The 26,341-nt window shown below is 37.9% G+C and overlaps 1 protein-coding gene across 2 annotated transcripts in view; it reads left to right on the top strand.

The window, feature by feature from the left end:
- The window catches only part of LOC122562734 (mediator of RNA polymerase II transcription subunit 13-like), a 236,468-nt gene extending 212,722 nt beyond the window's left edge, over positions 1-23,746 (top strand). For both annotated transcript variants that reach the window (XM_043715858.1, XM_043715857.1), the window contains exons 18-31: positions 1,054-1,230; positions 3,203-3,426; positions 4,767-4,959; positions 5,238-5,700; positions 6,395-6,614; positions 6,871-7,059; positions 7,680-7,903; positions 9,624-9,766; positions 10,997-11,155; positions 11,295-11,462; positions 15,428-15,603; positions 21,261-21,434; positions 22,042-22,148; positions 22,235-23,746. In XM_043715858.1, the coding sequence (XP_043571793.1) occupies positions 1,054-1,230; positions 3,203-3,426; positions 4,767-4,959; positions 5,238-5,700; positions 6,395-6,614; positions 6,871-7,059; positions 7,680-7,903; positions 9,624-9,766; positions 10,997-11,155; positions 11,295-11,462; positions 15,428-15,603; positions 21,261-21,434; positions 22,042-22,148; positions 22,235-22,367 (2,750 nt within the window). In that variant the 3' untranslated portion in view covers positions 22,368-23,746. The remainder of the gene's footprint in view (positions 1-1,053; positions 1,231-3,202; positions 3,427-4,766; positions 4,960-5,237; positions 5,701-6,394; positions 6,615-6,870; positions 7,060-7,679; positions 7,904-9,623; positions 9,767-10,996; positions 11,156-11,294; positions 11,463-15,427; positions 15,604-21,260; positions 21,435-22,041; positions 22,149-22,234) is intronic.
- Positions 23,747-26,341: the final 2,595 nt, after the last annotated feature.

Genomic DNA, 26,341 nt, shown 5'->3' with positions numbered 1-26,341 from the left:
TTTACTGTATCCGCTGCACCCAATGTGGTTGGGGAGACAGGCTGCCTACTTGCGGAACATTTTAGAGAACACCTCTGGGACACCGCACCAACCAACCCAACCGCCCGTGGCTGAACACTTTAACTCCCCCTCCCACTACGCCAAGGACATGCAGGTCCTTGGCCTCCTCCATCACCAGACCCTGGCCACATGATGCCTGGAGGAAGAGCGCCTCATCTTCCGCCTAGGAACCCTCCAACCACACGGGATGAATGTAGATTTCTCCAGCTTCCTCATTTCCCCTCCCCCCACCTTTTCTCAGTCCCAACCCCTGGATTCAGCACCGCCCTCTTGACCTGCGATCTTCTTCCCGGCCTCTCTGCCCCCACCCCCTCTCCGGCCTATCACCCTCACCCTCACCTCCTTTCACCTATCGTATTCCCAGCACCCCCCCCTCCCCGTCCCCCGCAACCTTTTATCTCAGCCTGCTTGGCACACCAGCCTCATTCCTGAAGAAAGGCTTATGCCCGTAACGTCGATTCTCCTGCTCGTCAGATGCTGCCTGGCCTGCTGCGCTTTTCCAGCACCATACTTTTCAACCCTTGAAACAGACAAGGGCAACCTTGCTCAGCCAGACCATGGCTGGATGAATTGGAGGAGAATATTGTAAGTTGTATTGGAACTTGCAGATGTGCTGAGAAGGGTAAATGTAAATAGTGCCACCATGATTACATTGACATTGGATTTCATTTAATTTTGACCTCTGTCAAGGTCATTGAAACAAATATGGAAATCTGATTAAAGTTGTCCAAATTTTGGTTTATTGGAATGTGATAACACCTACATGGGAAATATCAGAAATTTGTGTCAAACATTGGAGAAGCAATGTTGGAGATTGGAGTGCAAGGTCAGGCTTCAGAAATGGGTTTTATTGTGGATGGGGTTAAGATGACAGATTTCAAATAGTGAGGAAGTCTTTAAAAGCAAAAGCTGGTTTGTTTATTGACAGTGGTAAATTTGTGCCCAGGACATAACTTTTGAATGCATTGCAGTAACAGAGTTTTTTGTTTGCAGTTCTGGATATTAGCATCCTTTCATCCCAGGATGTGGTCCGCATGCTGCTGTCACTGCAGCCTTTTCTCCAAGATGCCATTCAAAAGAAACGGACAGGAAGGACATGGGACAATATCCAGCATGTGCAAGGACCTCTCACCTGGCAACAATTCCACAAGATAGGCAGAGGATCCTATGGTAAATTCCAGTTTTCATTTTTATACATAGTAAAAGAAAATTCTGAACAATGTTTTGATTATTGCTATTCCTATTTAAGTTGCTTCCCTTGAAGTAATACAGCATTCACCAACTAAGCTTTCAATCCTTCTGTTTCCTGATGATAACAGGAGATTGTTATGCAAATTAAAACATTTTCCAAATTTTGAAGATTCTGCACGCTCATTTTCCTACTATTTAAAATATGTACTGTAGAATTATATGAACATGAATGTTAAATGAGACAAATGTTTACAAAGCTCAACATGTGACAAAACAAATTGTGTGGAGTAGTGGAGTTCCATTTAATAGGATAGTAGACTAATACTGGGAGTTGGATCATTGGGATATTTGTACCTAAACTCCAAAAAAATTGGTTAAACATGATTTCCCTTTCACAGAACCATACTGACTGCCTGATTAACTTGAACTTATCTAAGTGCCCTTTTTTAATATCATTTCTGATATTCCTTATGTCAAATGTTAAGCTGATTGGCCTGTAGTTCCCTGATTTTTGATATGAGCAGTTTTCTGCCCCATATATAAGGAAAGATGTGCTGGAGGGAGTCCAGAGGTTTACAGGAATGAAGGGCTTGTATTATGAGGAATTGTTGAGAACTCTGGGTCTGTACTTGACAGAATTTAGAAGGATGAGGGGGAATGTGATTAAAATGTACAGAATATTGAGAACTCTGGATGGAGTGGACGTGGAGAAAATGCTTCCACCAGTAAGACAGACTCAGAGTGAAGAGACAACTCTAGAACTGAGATGAGGAATTTCTTCAGCCAGAGGGTCGTTAATCTGTGGAATTCATTACCGCAGAGAGTTGGAACCCAAGTTACTGAGTCTGTTCAAGACAGACGGATAAGTTTTTGATTTGGTAAGGGGTTCAAGGGTTACTGGGAAAAGGCAAGAGAGTGGGATTGAGGAAAACATCAGCCATAATTGAGGGCCGAATGGCCTAATTCTGCTCTTAATCTTATATTCTTTTTGTCTGTGCCCTTTTTGAATGAAGGAGGTACATTCTCAATTTTCTAATCTAACAGAACCTTCAAAAAAACTAATTAATTTTGGAAAGTTTAAATCAGTATATTAATTGTCTCATTCAGTACTGCTTCTAAGACCCAAGGATGACGTCCATTAGGACCTGGGAGCCTGTCAGTTCACAGCTCCCACAATTTGTTCAGTACGCTGATGATTGTGCTTTCTAAGGTTCCTCCTTCCATTCTATTTCCTGACTTAGAGCTATTTCTGAGCTGTTACTGGTATCCTCACCAGTGAAGACTGATGTAAATTGTCAGTTCAATTCATGTTGTTTCCTTAATTAATAATGAGATAATTCTTCAGATAGATTTTCCAAAGAACCAATGCTCACTTAATGTTTTTGTAAACATTTGCAGAAACTCATACTTTCTGAATTTATATTTCTAGCTAGCTTTCTCATCTTTTCCCATGCCCCGTTAGTCTTTTGACCATTATTTTCTGTTTCTTCTGCCTAATCCTGTAGCCAGCCATTCATCATTGCATAATTGTGTTTTTTCTTTGTATGATACTATCTTCTAACTTTTTTAGCTCATGAGAATGGTGACTATTGTACTAACCCTGGTAGGTTTCGATAATTCAAAATAAACTGACAGGAAGAAGTAGAAAACTGAAAAGGAGTTTAGTTATAGCCTAGAGGAATGTATCTTGGTAGTAGTATTCATAATTTAGTACGATTGAAGATTAGAATAGTGAGATGATAAGGACAAAAAGCTAAGGTAATTTATTCAAAAACTGGGAAATATTTTAATCTGAGATGTTCTCAACTATAAGTATATATTGACTGTTAGAAAGTTACATTTAATTGTACCATAATACGAGGCAAAATGGTTGTGTGAAAGTAGTCCTGGTATTTACAAAATTCTGATGTTATCTCAAAATTTAAATGTTCCATAATTGTCTTTTGTTCAGGTTCAGAAGAATCACCAGAGCCACTTCCCATTCCCACACTGCTTCTGGGCTATGATAAAGACTTCCTGATGATCTCTCCTTTTGCACTGCCCTTTTGGGAGAAGCTGCTTCTCGAACCGTATGGTTCTCAGCGTGACGTAGCCTACATTGTGGTCTGTCCAGAAAATGAGGCCTTGCTCACTGGAGCCAAAAATTTCTTCAGGGATCTTAGTGCTGTATATGAGGTCAGAATAAATGCTCAACAGCAACAATGAAATGTATGCAATTGTCCAATGATGCTATTACTGTGGAATAAAAACTTAGAATATTGCAAGAATTTTGATTGTTACAAATAAATTAATATCCTTATCTAGTTTTTCAGTATCACTGATGCAAAAAAATTAAAGTTATTGGTAATTCAACATGGATAATTCACTGTTTTGGGCTTTCAGAAACTTCTACTGGTGTATTTCACTTGAAGTAACCTTCAGTATTTCAAAGCAAAGCTGAATAATTGTAATTTGAACCAAGGCTAAATGGGGAATGCACCTTTTTATAGAGTAAATGCAAAGCTGTTCAGGTCAAAAGTGCGGATAATTTTTTAAATTGTTACAATTGTGAAGTTCCCCAATTCATTAGAGTTCTCAATTAGATTCCTCAAACTGTTAAGCTTCCAGGATAGGATGGATGAACACTGATTCTTTGTCTGTTAACCCACCTCTTAATGGTTTGTAACAAGGTTATTTTAAAAAGGATCCTTTGTTCCAGACCTAAATGTCCCTATGTTTTAAAAGGAACGTATTTAACCAGGATATCTTGAATTAACAAATAGTGTATTTATTAATTACTATTTATTTGACAAGACTTAATAATGCAACAGATACATGCAATCAGATTAGAAATGAGATGAGTTAAAAAAGATAAAAGTTTAATTTTTTAAAAATCAATCTCTGAATTGTTTGCCAAGAGTGGATTTTTGAGCTTTACAGCTGTTGTGGTGGAAGTTGCTGGTGACATTCTTAGTATGTGAACCATTGATATCATGAACCGTAATTTTGCAGATTAGTCAAGTTTCTGTAGTCCTTGATACCTTTCAATTGTGAATGGAATCCACCATTTGAGCTTGTTGTTGATCTATTTCCTTTTTAACTGGTTTGAGTTGGGGTGTCTCTACTGGCATCATAGAGGTAACGAAGGGATAGTTCTTTAACTATGATCCTCACAGAATGCTAGTTTTAGTCCTCCTTTTAGAAACAATATATTTTGTAATTAAACGTTTTTTAATAAGTCTATAAACACTTTAGGGTTCTGATCCATCTTCATAACCAAATGTAAACAACATACATGATTAAACAGGAGTAGAATATATCTAGATTTACAAAAGGATAGAAGTTTTATCACTTAAATGTTTTAAGTGCTTAGTAAGATTTTGCATTGATAGTATCGGTTTATGGAAAACAGCTGACCAATTTTGAGTATATTTAGAATTTCAGGAAATGCAGGTGTGATCAACAGTTGTTTGCAATTTAATCAAAAATATTCTAAGTATTTGCATATTGACTTAGATGCTTTTTTGTTGTAACAGACATGCAGACTTGGTGAGCATAGACCAATCTGCAAAGTATTGAGAGATGGAATTATGCGGGTTGGTAAGAGTTCTGCAAAGAAGTTGGCAGATGAATCTGTTGATGAATGGTTCTCCCAAGCGTGGGTTAGCGATGAAAATGACAATCTTGCCAAGTTAAAGCTATATGCTCAAGTCTGTCGCCATCACTTGGGTAAGTAAAATAATTGATATCAATACTTCTGAAAAGAATGAACGATCTGTTCTCATTAAAGAAGAGCAACCTTGTTCTTGTAATTAATTGATTTATTTACAGCTTTATTGTAGGGTATTAATTTGTATGATACTGACATTGATTTGGTTTTTAGTTTTTTTTAATCAGTGAAGTGCAATGTATGTACATGTTTTTATAAGAAATATTGCTGAAAACCAATTTGGACTTGGTTCTTCAAAGTCTCTCTTTTTTTTAATGCCTTTTTCCTTATAATCCAGCACCTTACCTGGCTACACTTCAGTTGGACAACAGCCTGCTGATTCCACCTAAACACCAGCCAACATCATCTTCTGGTACCCAGGGGCAGGCAACAACTGGAAGCGCTGGGCCATCATTGGGAACTGGGGTTACTTCTGCACCAGTGACAACTGGCACCACAGCTACTGCCACAACCAGCACTGGCAGTAGCAATGCAACAACTGGCAGCACTGGTGTTGGAAGTGGGTCAACAGGTACCTGCTCCACTTCTACTACCTCCACTACCACCACAACCACTACTCCAGTTTTGCATCAAACAGGTACAATCCCATCCTCTTCAGGATTTGGTGGGACTGTTGGAGCTGCTCAGGTGCAGAGTGGTAGCTCAGGCACCAGTACCGAGAGGCCTCCAGCAAATACACCCAGTGGCAGTGGAGATTCAGATGCCCAGAGTTCTGCACAGCAGCAAGAAGTGCAAGAGAGGTAAGTGTGATGTAAAATAGATATTAGTGACAAACAAATCTATTTATAGGGATTTGTATGGACCTTATAACTCCAGTTAAGAGCTTGTATAATTACTCATTGGGATTTGTTAATAGGCAGCCTAAGGACTTCTGTAGTAACAGCAGTGTGAAGTATTTGAACCATGCTCGCTGGCATACTTGGTGTATGTATGATTTGTAAAATTTGAATAAATAATAGAGTAATGTGTAGTTACACATAGCTCATTGTGTACTTTCAAAATTTGGAAGCCACCAAAATTTACTTAATCATCTATTAGATATACTTTTTAACAAAATTACACAGTAGCAAATTGATTATGAAGTACATAATTGGTCTTTGAAAGTTCTTTCTAATAGTTCTTCAATTGAGAATTTTATCAACTCCCTTCAAAAAAAAATACATTGGAGCACATTGGGACACTGAGACCTTGGCGACTGGCTAAATGGAGAAAGATGAGGACAGGACAAGACCAGGCAAAAGCAATCATTGAGGAGCCAAGTTGTATCTGCACCTTGCTCATAGTAATGCCATGGGAGACTGCTAATAACCGAATTATTGCTTTTCAGTGTGCCTTTTCATTTCAAATGGGACAATATGTTAAATTATGGGAATTCATAAATTAATTGAGCAATTGTTTGACTGTAATTTTGTATCATATGTTTTACTATTACAGTACCACAGAAAGGGAACGGATAGGAATTCCTACTGAAGCTGAGTCGGCTGACAGCAATGCATATCCACCAGCTGTCGTCATTTATCTTGTTGATCCTTTTACATATTCCTCAGAAGACGAGTCATCTTTTACTAGTGGATGGCTGTTAGGCCTGTTAAGGTGCTACATGGAGATGCTGGATAATCTACCAGAGCATATGAGGAATGCATTCACTGTCCAGGTAAATTGAAATTTAATCTTTTTTTATACATTGTACAGCAATTTTTAAAACTTGCTAAATGGTCCATAGCACTTCAATTTTTGTTTTTTATTCAACATTTTGGACTAATGCAGAACATTGGAATGGCTAACCTTCATCATACAGAGAAATTAAGTTGTAAATGAGCATGCTTCCCGCAATTTGAAATCTTCTATCATTTAAAGTTGTTACCTAGCAATATGATGCGTAGAAGTGTGAAACTTCTGTTTCATTTCAGATTGTGCCTTGCCAGTATCTACTACAACCAGTGAAAGATGATCACACTTTCTATATCCAGCACTTAAAATCACTGGCATTCTCGGTTTACACACAATGTAGACGGCCGCTTCCCACACAGATCCACATTAAATCACTAACTGGCTTTGGTCCTGCTTCCACAATAGATATGACCCTTAAGCATTCAGAGGTGCGTATTAGTTTGTAACTTCTGTTCCTGTTTACTGTTCATGCACTAATTATTGCACATCAGTCTTACTGTATGCATTTTGAGTAAAATTCTTTGAGTAAAAGGTCAGGTGTATACCATTTATAAAAATGTTAATTATTCTAACTTTTTGACAACTTGCTGTGGAGTTTGTTTCCATTTACATCCTCTTTTGATATCTGCTTGCGTTTCATGCTATCCTAAACGCAAGAGAAATCATCAATACACTGTTTAGTCTTCAGTTCTATTTCCTTCATACTTACAAGTATATTCTAAACTAATATAGACTGCTTCTGAAAGAATTATTTTATTATAGTGCTGTGGAACCTTTTGTCATCTGTAATAATTTAGTGATCAATTATGATTTCTTCTCATTGTGGCCTAATTTGTGTTGAGAGAATAGTAAAACAGCCCGCCTCATGTTCTCTTCTGATGCGTTAACTAATAGAAGCTGATACGTACTTTTCTTTAATTATTCCCTCCTTATTGTTAAGAATCTAGCTGTTGTTCAATCTGTTGTCGAAAGTTACTGTTTCTTTAACTATAAAAAGGAGAAACACATTTTCTTTGTACGGACTGTCAATTTTGTTTTTCAATTCCAGCGTCCCCATCCTATCCAGGTATATTCGCCACCTTATATCTTGGCACCAATTAAAGACAAACAAACAGAGCTAGGTGAGACATTTGGAGAGGCAAGCCAGAAATACAACGTGCTCTTTGTTGGTTATTGTTTATCACATGATCAGAGGTGGCTTCTAGCATCATGTACCGACCTTCACGGGGAATTACTGGAGACATGCATCCTGAACATTGATGTCCCAAACAGGTAACAGTTTAAGTCCAAGTTGACTTTACATTAAGAATCAAATTTACTTCAACTAGGTCAAAGGTAGTCTGCACAATAACAACATATTCACTAGTTTTTTTTAACGATTCATTCCTAAACTGACAAATACTTCAAATTATTTTGTTAAAACAATAATCAGCAGACATTGAACATAAAATAACTGCAACATAATATATTTTGAACATGTTGCTGTGCTGGCAAAATTACAGTTTAGCTTAACATCTATCTTGGGGAAGATGTTAGAAAATATTATTAACAATATTCTAGAAACATCAAGATGATTGGGCAGAGTCTACATTTTTTTTCTGAAATGGAATAGTATTTAATCAATTAATGGAGTTCTTTAGAAAATTATTGCTGTGCATTTATTGTTCTTGGATATCCATGAGGCATTTGATATGTTATCACATCAAAGATTATTATGGGAAATAAAATCTCAATGTATAGCGGGCAATATTTTGGTATGAATGGAATATTAGCCAGTAAACAGGAAACAGTACATTTAAATGGGTCATTTTCCAGTTGGCACAATATGTGCCACAGTGCTCAATTTTGGGGCCTCAACATTTTGCAATCTATATAAATTAGATTAGATTAGATTACAGTGTGGAAACAGGCCCTTCGGCCCAACAAGTCCACACCGACCCGCCGAAGCGAAACCCACCCATACCCCTACATTTACCCCTTACCTAACACTACGGACAATTTAGCANCTGTGGGAGGAAACCGGAGCACCCGGAGGAAACCCACGCAGACACGGGGAGAATGTGCAAACTCCACACAGTCAGTTGCCTGAGGCGGGAATTGAACCCGGGTCTCTGGCGCTGTGAGGCAGCAGTGCTAACCACTGTGCCACCATGCCGCCCCAAATTACTTCGAGGAAGTGGTCAAAGGTATGGCTGTTAAATCTGTTGCTGACACAAGGGTAGGTAGGAAAGTCATTTGTGAAGTGGAAGTAACTCGGCTTCAAAGAGATCAGGATGAATGAGCAGATAAAGGTCTGCCAGATAGAATATACTGTGAGAAAATGTGAAATTGTCCATATTGGTAGGAAGAATAAAAATATGTTCTCTCAGGTGAGAGATTCGAGAGCTCTGTGTTCAAGTAATCAGCTTATTTTTGATCTCATTGAATGACAATAGACTTGAGGGGCCAAGTGACCTACTCCTCCCAATTTGTATGTTTGTTTGTATGTGTTAATTACAGTATGAATCTGTTTCTTTGGAGTTTGGTTTTTGTCACAGTCTGTTTGATAGTTCCTTTCTTTTCAGACTATGAACAAGAAGCTTAAACCTGATAGTGACTAAATATGACTCAAACAGAGTTCTGGGGCTTGTGTCTAAATGCAGCACTATTGGATTGACTCATAAGCATTCTGTCTTCTGTCGATGATGCATTTTTTTAATGATAAGCAGGTAGTTTAGAAATAATCAAAAGAGAGATGTGGCCTCTGCGTCACAGTACAATTCTGTGCTTAGTTTCACTTAAAGGATAGTGTGAATTTATCTTTTAAAAGCAACTGTGGTGCATTCACTCTGAATTTTAATTGATGAGAATTTGGAACAAATATGTGTGATAGCACATTATAATATTCATTCGTGTCTGTGCACGCTAACAGATACAGGGAGCAACTTAGCTTTGCCAGAAATTGCAAGGTACAAAGCTGAAGCATTGAACTAACACAACATAATGTTTTCAGGTCAAGGAGAAGTAAAGTGCCTGCTCGTAAAATTGGCTTGCAGAAACTATGGGAATGGTGTGTTGGAATTATGCAGATGACATCACTGCCATGGAGAATTGTAATGGGGAGACTTGGAAGAGTAGGTCATGGAGAACTGAAAGGTAGGGAACTTTGAATTAAAGCTGAAATTATTTTTTTACATACCTTAAAACTTCAGAAAATATTTTCGGAAATCATTGTCCATCCTTATTTCTTGTCGTGCAATTGTAACAGTCTTCAAATACGCCAATAATCAGTCAGTTTGTTTATGTTCAAGCGTCAATGAATTTGTGCATTCAGTTATTTATCAGACAGTTAAAATGAGAATAAAGTCCCTACATTTGATTGGTTTTATACAGTTTAACAAAATATGGATAAAGTATTTGGCAAGTATTTTCTTGCACTTCACCACTGCTCTACCAATTTGTGATTGAGAGAAAATGAGGACTGCCGATGATGGAAAGTCAGTGTCGAAACGTGTGGCACAGGAAAAGCACAGCAAGTCATGCAGCATCCGAGGAGCAGGAGAGTCCATGTTTCAGGCATAAGCCCTTCATTAGGAATGATGAAGGGCTTATGCCCGTAACATTGTCTCTCCTGCTCCTCAGATGCTGCCTGACCTGCAGAGTTTTTCCAGCGCCACCCTTTTCAACAGTACCTATTTGTGGACTGTCGTCTTTAAACCATGATGTGGAGGTGCCGGTGTTGGACCGAGGTGGATAAGGTCACAAGTCACGTGGCACCAGATTATAGTCCACCAGGATTATTTGAAATCACAAGCTTTTGGAGCTTTGCTCCTTCATTCACCTGATGCTGAAGGATTGCTCTGAAAGCTGTTGATTTCAAATAAACCTCTTGGACTACAACCTGGTATCGTGTGACTTCTGACCTCCTTTAAACCAAGCTGTTTTATTAAAGATTTTAAAAAAAGATGTAACGAATTATTGGTTAAAATAGCAGTAAAGCATCCTCAAGTTATGGTGTGTATTAAATGTATGAACAACCATGTAAGTTCTAAAGGGACAGTAACACATTGTTTTGCAAATTGGAGATGATTTTTTTTCCCTCAAATACATATCTGACTCTGTGAAGGGTACATTTCAGACAATCAAATGCTTGTTGCAATTACCCACTCGTTCATTTTATTGCAAAGTTGTGCTCTTAATTTTCTGATGTATGTGCCCAAAAGGGAAACTCTTGCATTCTTCTAAAATGCAAAAATAGCTCACTGAGATGGGCATATATATATATATATATATATGGCATTTTAGGTAAATTTGTTTGCTAAATACAGCCTAAAGAAAACTTGGGTTTCCTTTTTTTTTTACTTAACAAAATTCATCTTTCTGCAGATTGGAGTATCCTAATTGGGCGACGCTCGCTACAGTCTACCAGTAAACAATTGAAGGAGACTTGCACAATGTGTGGTATATCTGCAGCAGATTCTCCCACAATTCTCAGTGCCTGCTTGGTTGCCCTGGAGCCACAGGGTTCATTTGTTGTTATGCCTGGTACGGATTTTGTTTTGAAAAGAAATTTTGAATATTTAGTGGAACATGCATTGCATAATAGTTTCAATGTAATTTCACAATTGGTATCTCATTAAGTTAAACTCGAATTGACAATTATTTGTGTTTTGGAACTCTTAAGATGCTGTCACAATGGGTTCTGTGTTTGGGCGTGGTACAGCTCTCAACTTGCAAACATCTCAGTTGAACACCCCACAAGATGCATCCTGTACGCACATTCTGGTTTTTCCAACATCTGCTGCTACGGTTGTTGCCAATACTGAAGCTTTGGAAGCTCTTGGTAACCAAGGTGAGTAGACCTATTTAATGACTGTAATTGAGTTTATTACAGCTGCAGAATGTGCAATTCCCAATTAACCGTGTTTTGGTGAAGAAGCTGGTTGCAACCAAAAGGTTTTATTATTGTGAAAAGTGAAGAAAACTGATTTGTAAAAAAAAAAATATATTCCTGTCAGTTTATGGTGATGGACTTTTCTGCTTAGTGCAAGGACAATACTTTCCAACGAGGACTTGTGTTTTCAGTGCAGAATGAGAAGTAGACAGATTTTTCACTCTTTCCACTCCTTGTTGGACAGCAACAGGTTATTGAATTTTTAAATTGAAAATTTACGAGGATGGTGTATTAGCAGTTGAGTCTGTCCTTGTCTCTGTAATTTTTAAGGATTAAGCCAGGCAGGTGAACTCAAATTTAACAAGTTAATTTTATTGTGCTATAACCTATCCAAGTTCAAAGAAACATTAAAACAAAAATTTGTAAATGCACCCTACTTCTCACTAACACTTCAACCGAAAAAGCCAAAAATAATATCAAAGTATCAGAGATTAAACAGGACAATGTTTTAAAAATGTATTTTAAGAAAAGAAAAAATCAGTAAGGATTCCTTGTATCCCAATATGCTAGTTCTTCAAATAAAACAGTGGTTTGATCTTGTGAAGCAAGCACAGAAAATGCTCGAGAAATTTACTAAGTCTGACAACAAATATGGAGAAAGAATCGGACTTCCTCAGAAGTAATATTGGACTCCACATTAACTTTGTTTCTGTCTCCACAGTGCTGACAGACCTGCTGGGTTTCTGCAGCACTTTGTTTCAGATTTCCAGCGTCCTTAATATTTTGCTTTTATTTAGTTTGGTGTTGTGGCTGGTATGTCTGTTCTCTTATGGAGGGTATCATTGTAGAACTTCAATGGCTTTCAGTAAAGTTCTGTCTATTGGAAGCCACGAGATATGTCATTTGAGCTTTTAGAATCATAGAGATGTGTACAGCATGGAAACAGGCCCTTCGGTCTAACCCATCCATGCCGACCAGATATCCCAACCCAATCTAGTCCCACCTGCCACCATATCCCTCCAAACCCTTCCTATTCATATACCCATCCAAATGCTTCTTAAATATTGCAATTTTACCAGCCTCCACCACTTCCTCTAGCAGCTCATTCCATACACAAACCACCCTCTGTGTGAAAAAGTTGCCCCTTAGGTCTCTCTAGTTGCCCCTCTAGTTCTGGACTCCCTGACCCCAGGGAAAAGACTTTGCCTATTTACCCTATCCATGCCCCTCATAATTTTGTAAACCTCTATAAGGTCACCCCTCAACCTCTGATGCTCCAGGGAAAACAGCCCCAGTCTGTTCAGCCTCTCCCTATAGCTCAAATCCTCCAGCCCTGGCAACACCCTTGTAAATCTTTTCTGAACCCTTTCAAGTTTCACAACATCTTTCCGATAGGAAGGAGACCAGAATTGCATGCAATATTCCAACAGTGGCCTAACCAATGACTTGTACAGCCGCAACATGACCTCCCAACTCCTGTACTCAATACTTTGACCAATAAAGGAAAGCATACCAAACTCCGCCTTCTCTATCCTATCTATCTGCTACTCCACTTTCAAGGAGCTATGAACCTGCACTCCATGGTCTTTTTGTTCGGCAACATTCCCCTAGGACCTTGCCATTAAGTGTATAAGTCCTGCTAAGATTTGCTTTCCCAAAATGCAGCACCTCGCATTTATCTGAATTAAACTCCATCTGCCGCTTCTCAGCCCATTGGCCCATCTGGTCAAGATCCTATTGTACGATGAGGTAACCCTCTTCACTGTCCACCACACCTCCAATTTTGGTGTCACCTGCAAACTTACGAACTGTGCCTCTTATGCTCGTATACAAATCATTTATGTAAATGACAAAAGGTAGAGGACCCAGCACCGATCCTTGTGGCACTCCACTGGTCACAGGCCTCCAGTCTGAAAAACAATCCACCACCACCACCCTCTGTCTTCTACTTTTGAGCCAGTTCTGTATCGAAATGGCTCGTTCCCCCTGTATTCCATGAGATCTAACCTTGCTAATCAGTCTCCCATGGGGAACCTTGTCGAATGTCTTACTGAAGTCCATATAGATCACATCTATGCTCTGCCCTCATCAATCCTCTTTGTTACTGCTTCAAAAAATTCAATCAAGTATGTGAGACATGATTTCCCACGCACAAAGTCTTGTTGACTATCCCTAAACAGTCTTTGCCTTTCCAAATGCATGTATATCCTGTCCCTCAGGATTCCCTCCAACAAAGCCCACCACCGACGTCAGGCTCACTGGTCTATAATTCCCTGGCTTGTCCTGACCACCCTTCTTAAAAGTGGCACCACGTTTGCCAACCTCCAGTCTTCCAGCACCTCACCTGTGACTATCAATGATACAAATATCTCAGCAAGAGGCCCAGCAATCACTTCTCGAGTTTCCCACAGAGTTCTCGGGTACACCAGATCAGATCCGGGGGATTTATCCACCTTTACCTGTTTCAAGACATCCAGCACTTCCTCTTCTGTAATCTGACATTTTACAAGATGTCACCATCTATTTCCCTACAATTTATATCTTCCATATCCTTTTCCACAGTAAATACTGATGCAGAATACTCATTTAGTATCTTCCCCCATTTTCTGTGGCTCCACACAAAGGCCGCTTTGCTAATCTTTGAGGGGCCCTATTCTCTCCCTAGTTACCCTTTTGTGCTTATTATCTTTGTAAAAACCCTTTGTATTCTCCTTAATTCTATTTGCCAAAGCTATCTCATGTCCCTTTTTTGCCCTCCTGATTTCCCTCTTAGGTATACCTCTACTTCATTTATATTCTTCTCAGGATTCACTCGATCTATCCTGTCTATACCTAACATATGCTTCCTTTTTCTTAACCAAACCCTCAATTTCTTCAGTCATCCAGCATTCCCTATATCTACCAGTCTTTCCTTTTACCCTGACAGGAATATTCTTTTTCTGGATTCTTGTTATCTCATTTCTGAAGCCTTCTAATTTTCCAGCCGTCCCTTTACCTGCGATCATCTGTCCCCAATCAGCTTTTGAAAGTTCTTGCCTAATACCGTCAAAGTTGGCCTTTCTCCAATTTAGAACTTCAACTTTTAGATCTCGTCTATCCTTTTCCATCATTATTTTAAATCTAATAGAATTATGATTGCTGGCCCCAAAGTGCTCTCCCACTGACACCTCAGTCTGTCCATTGTGAGGGAAAATTTGAGAAGTTACCGTTATTCACCTTATAACACAAATGGTTAAGAAGTGACCACTGTGATATTTTACATGCGATGGGAGGATTTGACAGAGAAAACAAGTGCATCAATAATAAAATTCATAAATTTGACACTTGGCAAATTATCTGAAAGGAAGATGAACGTTTTTCAGGGAATTGTTAGGATCTGGAATGCTGTATCTGAAAAGGCAGTAGAAGCTGATTCCACTAATACTTTTTAACAACACATTGAATAAGGACAAAAGCCATGAATATTGGTCTAAGTATAATTGCTCTTTTGAAAGGCCAGTAGAGGCACAATAGACAGGATGGTTTTTGCCTGTGCTTTAATCCTCTGGTTATAGTGCCAAGATTATCTTAACCCCATGATTGCAATGACATCTGGGGGAAATAATAGTTAGGTATCAATCTGTTGAACCATTCTTGCTCACACCGTAGATTTCCTGATCTTCCATCCACCATATGAAGAGATGTTTAGAAGCAATGGCCAGGCAACATTTGCGGACCCCTCTACAACCAATGCACCACAACATTGAAGTAGACCCTGGAAAGTTCAATAGAATGATTAGAGCATTACTTTGTTAAAATAGCTGGTTCAGAAAGTCAAGCATGCAATGTTGATTAGTAACTTTTGGTTAAAGAAAGTGATTTTGTGTCTTTTTGCGTTTATTTTATTTGCTTCCTGTTTATTTTGTTTCTGTTATTATGAACAGATGGTATAGGAATTTTGGAAGAGGATATTTTTGCTGAAGACTTTGACAATGACATTCGGATCCTGATAACTGGTAATCTTCACCCATCTCCCACGTCTTCTCCTGTACTGTCTCCTGGTTCACCTACTGGCACAGGAGCAGGCTCTCATTTTCAACACAGCAGTGAAGCTGGCAGGGTAAGATGGTAATATCAAACCAAAAGCAAATTTTTCTGGGAGAAATGTTCATGACTTTTACGTTCAAAATTGAGTCTCCTTTCAAGTCAGCTTAATGGATGTTTGTGTGGATTGCTTCAAGGTTCTTTGAAAATTTTGTGCACTCTGTGGCAAACATGTTTATCAATATTTTGTCGATCCAAGTTTAATATATGATTTTTGTTTTAGTATGCTACTCAACAGTTTCAGATTTTGGAAGTGACTTTGAAATCTTGGCATACTTAGGTTGGCATTACTGAATCATGTTATCTTAGAACCTTAAAATGGATATACCAAAGACTTTAGTCAAAATGCAGGAGTTTGAAAGTTGTGAAGGACAAAGATGAATAATATGAATTGCTTGTTTTTTGTTTTGTACTTGTCCAGTCAATTGTTGAATTTTTATCATTTAAGAGAGAAAATATTGCCAATATTGTAAATGCCAACTCCTACAAAGTGTGCACATGACAAATTTGCATTTCAAATTTGGTTTATGTGGCATTTTGTTAGGTGCATAATGTGAATTTTAGAGTTCCAATCTGCTCAAACAGTGGATAAACCCCAAATACTATATTCTGCATAACATTTGAATATTTACATACTGCACACAGTAAAAGCGTGTGATATTTGTTTGTTCCTAATTTTTCTGTATTCCTTATATTTTGCCTGTTGAGAGGTGCATTTTAGTAGATTAAGTAACAACCCAGTTTAGGGCTAGGTGTAAAGCCAAAAAGATGACAATGGTCGTATGATGGACGATAACAGTAATTTCTGAATAATCTAGGTAGGCTTCTTTTAAGTTTTATCCTTAGAACAAATTTTTGTTTAAATCATTGCACAGATTTGGTGGAGCATGTACCATCGCAAAGTATACCATGCACAATTTTCCTTGTTTGGGATACTAAAACCACTAAAGTGGCCATAAAAACTGCTTTTTATTGACTCGCTCCTTGCATATTTGTTTCATTTTAAATGCATTTATTTCTAAGTGTATAATTCAGCTTTGCCAGTCGGGTTCCTCAGACAACTTAAATACAGATACTGTTCACATAAGGTACCAAAATCTCAACCATATTCCCGAAAGCATCATGTCTTGTTCAGGTGTTGAGATTTGAAGAATGAATATTCTTTTTCCTGGAGCAGCGCCACCAAGTGGTATAGTGAAATAAACGCAACAGCAGTAAACACAGAGGAACCTTGATTATCCGGCATTCAATTTTCTGAATTTTGGATTATCCGGCAAGATCGCAAGGTCCCGATGCTTGGCTAAACTTGTTATCTGGCATTCGATTATTTGACAAATACTCCCCGCCCATGTTGTTTGTACATATTTGAAGAAGTTAAAAAATCATGCAACACCGAGTTTATTTGAAAGTACAAGCTTTCAGAGTGCTGCTCCTTTAGGTAGAACAGACATCTTGTTTCTTAAAGAAACTGGATTAGAAATTATTCTGCAGACACAATTCTGCCTTTTAAATTTAATTAAATATTAAATTATTTCAAAAATTTAAGTGTTAGCTATTCAGAAAACTGTAAGCAACCAAATTTGCTCATTTGAAACTATATTGACTTGTATGCAAATATTGGATCAAATGATGATAAATTACTGGATCTTCAAAGCTAGATTTAATGTGTTAATCCTCCACACCAAAGCAAGTTCAACAAAATAAGAAATACTACAAATGCATTTCAGGCCTGCATGGATCCAGGGGGGAGCAAAGTTAGACTGTCTCGTGGAATTTGGTGTTTCAATATGGCAGTTGGAATTTAGCCCTGAAAAGTGAGGTGACAAGTACTCTGTGAATGGCAGGGCACTGGGAAGGTTAGAAGAACAGAGATTTTGGCGTGTTTGTCCACAGATCCCTGAAGATGGCAGGACAGGTTAATAAAGTGGTTATGAAGGCATACAGGCCACTTGTCTTTCTCAGCTGTGGCATAGATTTATAAAAGCTGGGAGGTTATGTTGGATCTGTACAATACTTTTGTTAGGCCACACTGGAGAATTGTGTAACTACATTTCTGGTAACTACAATATAGCAAGGATGTAATTGCATTGGACTGGCTGCAGAGGGGATTCACAAACATGTTGCCTGGGTTGGGTTGTTTTAGCTGTGAAGAGAGGCAGATTGGGGTTTTGTTGTCATCTTTAGAGCATATCAAGCTAAGAAGTGAATAAGATTATGATGGGAATGTGCAGGGTAGATAGATAACAGCTATACCCCTTAGTTGAAGATCAATAACAAGAGGACATAATTTTAAAGTAAAGGGGAGGAAGTTCAGAGAGGATTTCAGAAATCTTTTTTTCACTGAGGAAATGAATCACCTGAGAGGGTAGAGAAGAAGGGAAACCTTGGAATCTTTAAAAGAAAACATGGATGAGCACTTGAAATGTAGCAACATTTAAGGCTATTGGGGCAAGTGTTAGAAAATGGGATTAGTGTAGATTGGCACAGGCTCAGTGGACCAAGGGCTGCTTCTATAGATGTGGAATGGGTGAATGGGGTACAGAGGGAGAATTATTTTAGAGAGTAATGCCTGAGCTGACCTTTTACACTCAATTACAAGTGAATTTGTCTGCAAAATATTGACCGGCAGAATTTAAAACGTGTATTACACATGTCAAGAAATTCAATGAATTGAATGGATTTGAATCACCTGGACAAACTAAATTTAAGTCTGACTTGAAATGGATCATGTATTGTTAATATTTTAGAAGTTCAAAAAAGTAAATGATGCATGCAACTAGATAGTAGCAAATTGATTCTGTATTGAGTTGGACCGTACCAGAAACCATCTAACAGTGGTAACTGAAATAATCAAGCATTTTGCAGGATGCCTGTTGATACCAGCTGAAAAGCATAGAGATTGTTCTGTTAAATTTAAGCTATGTCTTACAATGTATTGCAATCTTTTTTGGGATTCTGAGAGTAGGTAGCTAAATGTTATTGGGAGAGTGTACTTGATGAATGTTGTCACAGCTCACTGGGGTAATGCTCTGAAAATCAAGCCCTGTTGTTGCCAAAGTCAACATGAGTTAAATATTTTAAAATAAAGTCCAAAACATTTCCCAATTGACCTGATTTCACATCAGGTTGCTGGGAAACACAGGGGCCACGTTTCTGGACTTAACAAGAATTACTATTTATTACAAGTAATGAGACTCGAGTTACAGGTAAACAGATATAGACCATCAGCACAGCAAATTAAATTGCTGATTTTCTTTTTTTAAACTCCCCCTATAAACACACACAGAAAATAGGTTATGTGCAGAGGAAAACTGGGAGGCATTTTCGTAGTGTCCGCTCATGTGTTGCTGAGATCCATATTTTTATGATGGTCCAAATGTTGCTTTTCAGTTGACCTTCTTCAGATGCTCCACTTGCGAGAGATACAAGGTGGTTAGTTACCTTATAAAAGGTTTCTTATCAGTTGAATGTCACAACTTAAAACAACTGCTGAAGGAAAGATGAATTCGGTTTTTTTTCAGGTTGAAAATGGCTTTTAACTGCAGAGAATAGAGAAACCGTTCCTGTGCAGGTGGAGATCAAATTCCCCTCTGTTACTAGCCCCAAGTTATTCTGACAATCAATCACAAAGTTGTTGGCAAGCAAAAAGGCCCTTGTTGTCAATAACTGGTCAGTAGTCTTTGTTATCAACCAAAGCCTCATCTGAATGCACACACCGGTGTACACACCCTTCTGCCCAGAGAATTGCAACAGTTTGCATGTCTTGAAATGAGATTTTAGTGGTGAAAAAGTGTGGGATGTACTGGTATATCCTTAAAATCAATATTATTGGAACTGCAGTAAATTATATCATCTCTCAAGAATGTTATGATATTTGCTTAGTTCACATCTGATCTGTACTCTAATTCTACTTGCCTTCCTTTGTTCCATACGCTTGTTAGGTTTTTACTAAGTATCAAACTCAGCCATGGGTATTTCAACTAACTAACCAGTTTGGCTTCTTGTTCTGGATGCTATCACAAGAAGACAAGGTTACTACTACTCCACTAACATACTTCAGCAAATATCTTAATAATTTTTGGATTAGATTGCCCCAGAACCATCTAAACTCTAAGGAGTGCAAATGAGCCTTGTGTAATTTAACATGTTAAATTGTAGTATCATCCTGTCTTCACACTCACTTCTTCCTCAGCCAACATAACTTTTGAGTTTTGTGGCAAAAACTGACCAGTTACATCAGTGGGGGTTAACAGTATTTTGTTAGTTGAAGCAAGGTATTCCAAAAAATATTGATTCAAATGAGATCACATTGGAAACTGTATTTTCTGTAACAACTCTGGTGATCCAATTGCAAGGGCTCGTTGTTTTAAGTAGTATGTCAAAACACATTTATAGTTAAGAGATTTTTTTTAGTGACCCTAGTTTATAAGCAATTTCTAAACCTGTTCAACCTCAAAGTGAAAGTAAATGATTTAGTAATTGATTACAAAAGTATTGTTTATAGATCTAAATGTATAGAAATAAATTAGTCATAATTTAGTCATTTCAGAATATTTGTATGCAATAATAGGGTTTGCTGTGGTTCTGTTCGCCGAGCTGGAAGTTTTTGTTGCAAACGTTTCGTCCCCTGGCTAGGCGACATCATCAGTGCTTGGGAGTCTCCTGCGAAGCGCTTCTTTGATGTTTCCTCCGGTGTTTATAGTGGTCTGTCCCTGCCGCTTCCGGTTGTCAGTTTCAGCTGTCCGCTGTAGTGGTTGGTATATTGGGTCCAGGTCGATGTGTTTGTTGATGGAGTTTGTGGATGAATGCCATGCCTCTAGGAATTCCCTGGCTGTTCTCTGTCTGGCTTGCCCTATGATAGTAGTGTTGTCCCAGTCGAATTAAATGCCTAAAACTAGGGGGCATGCATTCAAGGTGAGAGGGGGAAAGCTCAAAGGAGATAGAATCATAAAATCCTTAACAGTGTGCAAACAGGCCATTTGGCCCAACAAGTCCAATCTGACCCTCCAAAGAGTAACCCACCCAGACCCGCTGAAACTGACAACCGGAAGCGGCAGGGACAGACCACTATAAACACCGGAGGAAACATCAAAGAAGCGCTTCGCAGGAGACTCCCAAGCACTGATGATGTCGCCTAGCCAGGGGACGAAACGTTTGTAACAAAAACTTCCAGCTCGGCGAACAGAACCACAGCAACGAGCACCCGAGCTACAAATCTTCGCACAAACTTTGAATAATAGGGTTTTCTAGAGGTGAAAGCATTGATTATGTACTATTTAATGGAGCACTAAGTTTGTGAAAATGCATGTCACGTTATGTTGTTTGAAAGCAAAGCAAAGCATTCAGTGTTCCTCTGTTTAATTGCAGTCTGGCATTGTCTTGTATGCTAAGCAACCCATGTTTTCATAAATGTGTCTTTGCTGCACCTGCTCATGATAAAAAGAAATATTACCCATTTGAAATATTTATGACTAGCTTTGTAACTAAGCTGACCAAATATCAGAAAAACAGAAGAATATACTTTATTTTCACAATCCAGTTAGTCTGGAACTCCATCGACTGCATTGCATACTACATGAATTGGTAACACATTAAAGAAGGTGTTTAGTAAGTAAATAATCTAATCAACATTATCTTAAAAGTTGATCTTTTTAAATATCTGCATTCTTTCAGGGTCAAGGAGGTGAACGACTCCTCTCCACAGAAGCTCATGAGGAAGTAGCGAATGTATTGCAGCAACCTCTTGCTCTTGGGTACTTTGTTTCAACTGCCAAAGCTGAAAATCTCCCTCAGTGGTTCTGGTCTGCCTGTCCCCATGCCCAAAATCAGTGCCCGTTGTTTCTAAAGGTGATTTCTGTTTTTTTCAAATTCAGATTTATCAATCAATCATTTGAAGTGTCTATCTATCTTTAATGTTTGCCACGGAGCAGAGTAAGATTGTTAAAATGTACATATGGAGGTAACTGTTTTGAATGCAGGCAAAATATTGGAACATCCATTTGTTTCCATGTTATAGAATCATTCTCACATGTTATATACTCTGCTGTCATCAACCTGTACTGATGAACATTAGTAATATTTATATGCAGCAAATTGAAAATTGAATGAAGGTGTGTTCACTCGCTGGTCCCTCCATTAACTTGTCCTTCGGCAGAAGGAGCATTGAAGACCTTTTCGCAATCTCTTCATCCACATTCTCTGGATCAGATTTGAACTTGTTGCCAGATTAAAGTAGAGCTGAAATGAGTTTGAGCAATAAATGAAGCTTATGTGCACCTTGGCTGGTTCGTTATATAAAACTTCCATAATAATAAACACCTAAAAGAAAATTAAAACCTGCTGGCATTTGAGTTTGAAATAATTAAGTCAATGGTGTTTCACATTGTTTCAAAAACTACTTATAGTTACTATGTTAAATTTGGCTAATCTGTTATTGTATTCCTTTTTATTTTAGGCCTCATTACATCACCATGTCTCCTTGGCACAATCTGATGAACTACTTCCTGGCAAGCACTCTCATCCTCACCCTCTGGATTCCAATAGAACTTCAGATGTTTTGAGGTTTGTCATAACTCTGTCACCTACTCTTTAACAAAACTCTTCTATTACTAAAATGAATACTAATATGTTGGCACTTCCTTTTCCAGATTTGTACTAGAACAGTATAATGCCTTATCATGGCTCAACTGCAACCCTGCCACACAAGATCGCCAGTCCTGTCTACCCGTCCACTTTGTGGTGCTTACTCAAATGTACAATGCCATTATGAATTTACTTTGAGACTAGGAGTCGTGTTATACACAGACTTAATCCCTTTCCCTGACCAAGAACATGATGCATCATCAGCTGTATTGCAATGATATGAAGATCTTGTAAGGGAAAATATCAAAATTTGAGCAAGTACCATTTCCAAGAGAATTGAATTCACTCCGTCTAATTTTTTCAAAAGTGTGAGCATTACCTTGCAAAGAACTTTCCTTGGATATTGGTGCATCAGCGGCATACATTGTAAAGCTCTTCCACATCAGTAAATTTTTTGGAATTTTTATGTTACAGCTTCTGAAACTATACTTGTCATCATTGCTACAACACAGAATTTATTTTTCATGATAAATTGTACATTCTTTAAAAAAAACACAGTATTGTGAAATTGAGGAAAATATAGTGGAGAATATCAACTAGCTAGTGCTTGTAAATGATATTTTATTGTGCATTTGAGTCACCTTTGGTGGCTTCCTTTGTATTGTAGATATAAACCAGATATATGAAAACAGTTTGTATCTATTGTGTACAGTGTAAAATTGACAAATTGCAGTACTATTTTTTCTTAATCAGAAAAATTTCACAAGGCCTTTTGAAGAGGAAAATCAAGATTGTAAAATTGTACAAAAAGTTAACTTGGTGAGAATTGTAAGTAGAAGTTTGTAATTTTTCCATTTTATTGTCATTCTCCCTCCCAAAATTCATCAGCTATGGATGAAAATGGGTTGTTTCGATTTCAAGGCCATTTTTATCTCGGACTTGACTGATGAAGATAAATACTCATCTTCATATTTTTGGAGGTGCAAACTCAGACCTCTGTCATTTTATTTAAGATTTAAGTTAAAAGATTCTGGTGAAGTAATATTTATAGGTTTTTGTGCAAAAAAATAAATAAATGGCAATAGATAAAATCCTATATTATGTACTTCAATGTGAGAAAGTTGTATGTATATTTCTCATGGATATGCATATTTTAGTTGTGGATTTTTAAAAGTTTGAGCATACAAGCCCCAGTTGAACAACAGAATCCTTTAGCAGAAGATTTTCATTTTTCTTCTGTTAGAACACATTTAAGGTTCAGAAATGGCATACCAGTTTGTCTCCCGATAACCTGGATTTGCTAGCATGCTTGTATGTATATTTCAGAACATTTTTAAATGTAAAAGCTGTACATTTCACGCCAATATGAAGTTTTTTCTTCTGAGCATTTTGCTGTGGGCTTCTTTTATATAAAATAAAATAAGTGAAGTTCATTTTAATTCTGTATTGCTGAAACAAATACACTAAAAGCGAGTTTGATAAACCTGCAGGCATTTTAATGTCATTCATATATCTTGTGGATGAGAGCTATACTTTTACACACTTTTCTAGATTAATAAATTATTAAATTATCGAAATACAATCTCCGGGTACATTTCCTTATAGAAACTTTTTTTAGCAAGTTACAGTAAGGAGTGCATGACTCAAGTGGATACTTTGTGAATATTGGAAACTTGATGCTGTTCTGTAAGATAAGTCTATTACTGCAAACAACAAAGAAAATTATTTCTTAACTTCTGTGACCTGAGGGTTTTCATTTCCATTATGGAGTTAGTGCCTTTGTGCTCTGCAGTTGAATGTTTTTATTAATAGATTGTTCTCCTAGTTTTCGCTAATTATGTAGAATCTATTCAAAAACTGTAGAATAGTTTTTTAAAAAGCTTTTTTAAAAAATGATCACTTCCTTAAATCAATATTAAAGCATTTTTTTTTTGCAAGTAGGTAAGTTAAAACACATGCAAGAAAATTGTTTTATATGGCAGCAGCAGCCTGTCTTCCAGCAGTCTTTATTCAAGCATCCTTGGTGAACTTTCTGTCAGGTTTCACTAGATTGACTGAAATGCGATTCTGCATTTCTGTATACCCTAGGGCATGTGATTTCCAATCATGGGTGTAAAGGTGCCACAGGGTAAATTTCACAGCTGAAAAACATACTTCTGAATTGGCAACTCAGGAGTCTTTTCATTAGCAAGTCTATTGGGCTGTGAACACAGGAATAATATATCCCATGAGAAAAGTGAATCTGAAACTAGAATGCCATCATAATGTTTTTTCGCTCCTAATTAAGCTGGAGTTCCCTATCCTGATGGCCATCATGAACTGTGATGAATGGAAAGGGAGAGAAAATGAAGCTTGCAAAAATAAATGTTCATGTGCTCATTGCAGAAGGATACTTACACTTTGTAACAGGATGCAAATGATCTCACCAATGCAGTTACTTATTACCAGGTAAGCAAAATACTTTAATTTCAAAAAGAAAATTTAAAGTGTGTTGGATGGGCCCATGCATTTCCTTGTTATTTTGCTCTTGACATGAATGTTATATAAATTAAATGGAAGTATTTGGAGACCAAGACACCTGATAGTCTACAATTGACTGCTGTTACATCATTTTTGTCTGCATACCATATTTCTGCCAATCTGCCAAAGTTGCCATAGCAGAAGTGGAGTAGGGCATAAGAATTCCTGGCGTATTTTAAGTGAAAGGATGTATTAGCCATTCGCCTGTATTAGTTTCAAGAACATGATGAAAGAATGTTCTTTTAATAGATAATGCGCTGATCCAGAGATGACTACCTTTGATAAAGGCAAGTTCAAAAGCTAAAGATATAATTTTTAGAGATTCAGTGAAATCTGCAGGAGAGCTAAATTTTTCACAAATTTCATGAAGATTATTTGGACCACTGCATGGCATGGTGGTTCGTAGTCACAAAATATCTGCTTTGATTTTCCTGTATCCATCTCAATCTGAAATGTTTAACACTAGATTTTACAAAAAGCTGAAAGTTGAGGAAGATGTTCTCTGTCATTAGATACCAGTGTCCTAAACTTAGCACAATAAGATAGGTAAATAGTTGAAACAAAAGTAGAATCTCAGCAATAATGGTATTTCTATGCAGAAAGTCCATCTATATTAAAGTGGGCAAATTTAAGTGCTATCCAGTCAAAAGCAGAATTTGATGTAGTGAGGGATAAATTTACAGCAAACTGCACTGGGCTAACAAATTATGAAACTCACCAGATTAAACCTAAGAAATTGCAAGACATCTTCAAAGAAAATCAGCTGTCAAAGCCAGTGCTGGAACTGATGGCAGCTTGCAGAGTTTACCTAATGAATGATTTGAAGTTGGTTGACCTTCTATTGAGAGAAAAGATTTTGAATTTATCTCTACTTTGAAGAGATTGCTGCCTCATTGACCCACTTTACTAGAGCATTTGTCTAGCAACACGTTTCTTTTTATTGTACGCTGCTAGGGGTCAGAGCTTTTAACAGATATTTCTGATGCAGGTATTTGTTGTGTCTGTCGTCTGAAGTAAAAGTATAAAATCTTTTATAGGAAAAAAAAAGTCTGCAGAGAGCAGTCAAAATTTGCATCTTTTATAAATATATTTTGAATGTTGTGAAGATTAGATTAGATTATTTACAGTGTGGAAACAGGCCCTTCGGCCCAACAAGTCCACACCGACCATCTGAAGAACAACCCACCCAGACCCATTCCCCTACATTTACTCCTTAAGACCATAAGACATAGGAGTCGAAGTAAGGCCATTTGGCCCATCGAGTCCACTCCGCCATTTAATCATGGCTGATGGGCATTTCAACTCCACTTACCCGCATTCTCCCCGTAGCCCTTAAATTCTTGATGTCACAAGGAATTATCAATCTCTGCCTTGAAGTCATTTAGCGTCCCGGCCTCCACTGCACTCCGTGGCAATGAATTCCACAGGCCCACCACACTCTGGCTGAAGAAATGCCTCCGCATTTCTGTTCTGAATTGATCCCCTCTAATTCTCCCACAGTCCAAAGATGAATTGGCCATGCTAAATTGCCCGTAGTGTTAGGTTAAACGGGTAAAGGTAGGGGTATGGGTGGGTTGCGCTTCGGCGGGTCGGTGTGGACTTGTTGGGCCGAAGGGCCTGTTTCCACACTGTAAGTAATCTAATCTAATCTA

The sequence above is a fragment of the Chiloscyllium plagiosum genome, chromosome 25, assembly GCF_004010195.1.
Source record: "Chiloscyllium plagiosum isolate BGI_BamShark_2017 chromosome 25, ASM401019v2, whole genome shotgun sequence".
Classification (NCBI taxonomy): Eukaryota; Metazoa; Chordata; class Chondrichthyes; order Orectolobiformes; family Hemiscylliidae; genus Chiloscyllium; species Chiloscyllium plagiosum.
This window is presented reverse-complemented; position numbering and strand designations above follow the sequence as displayed.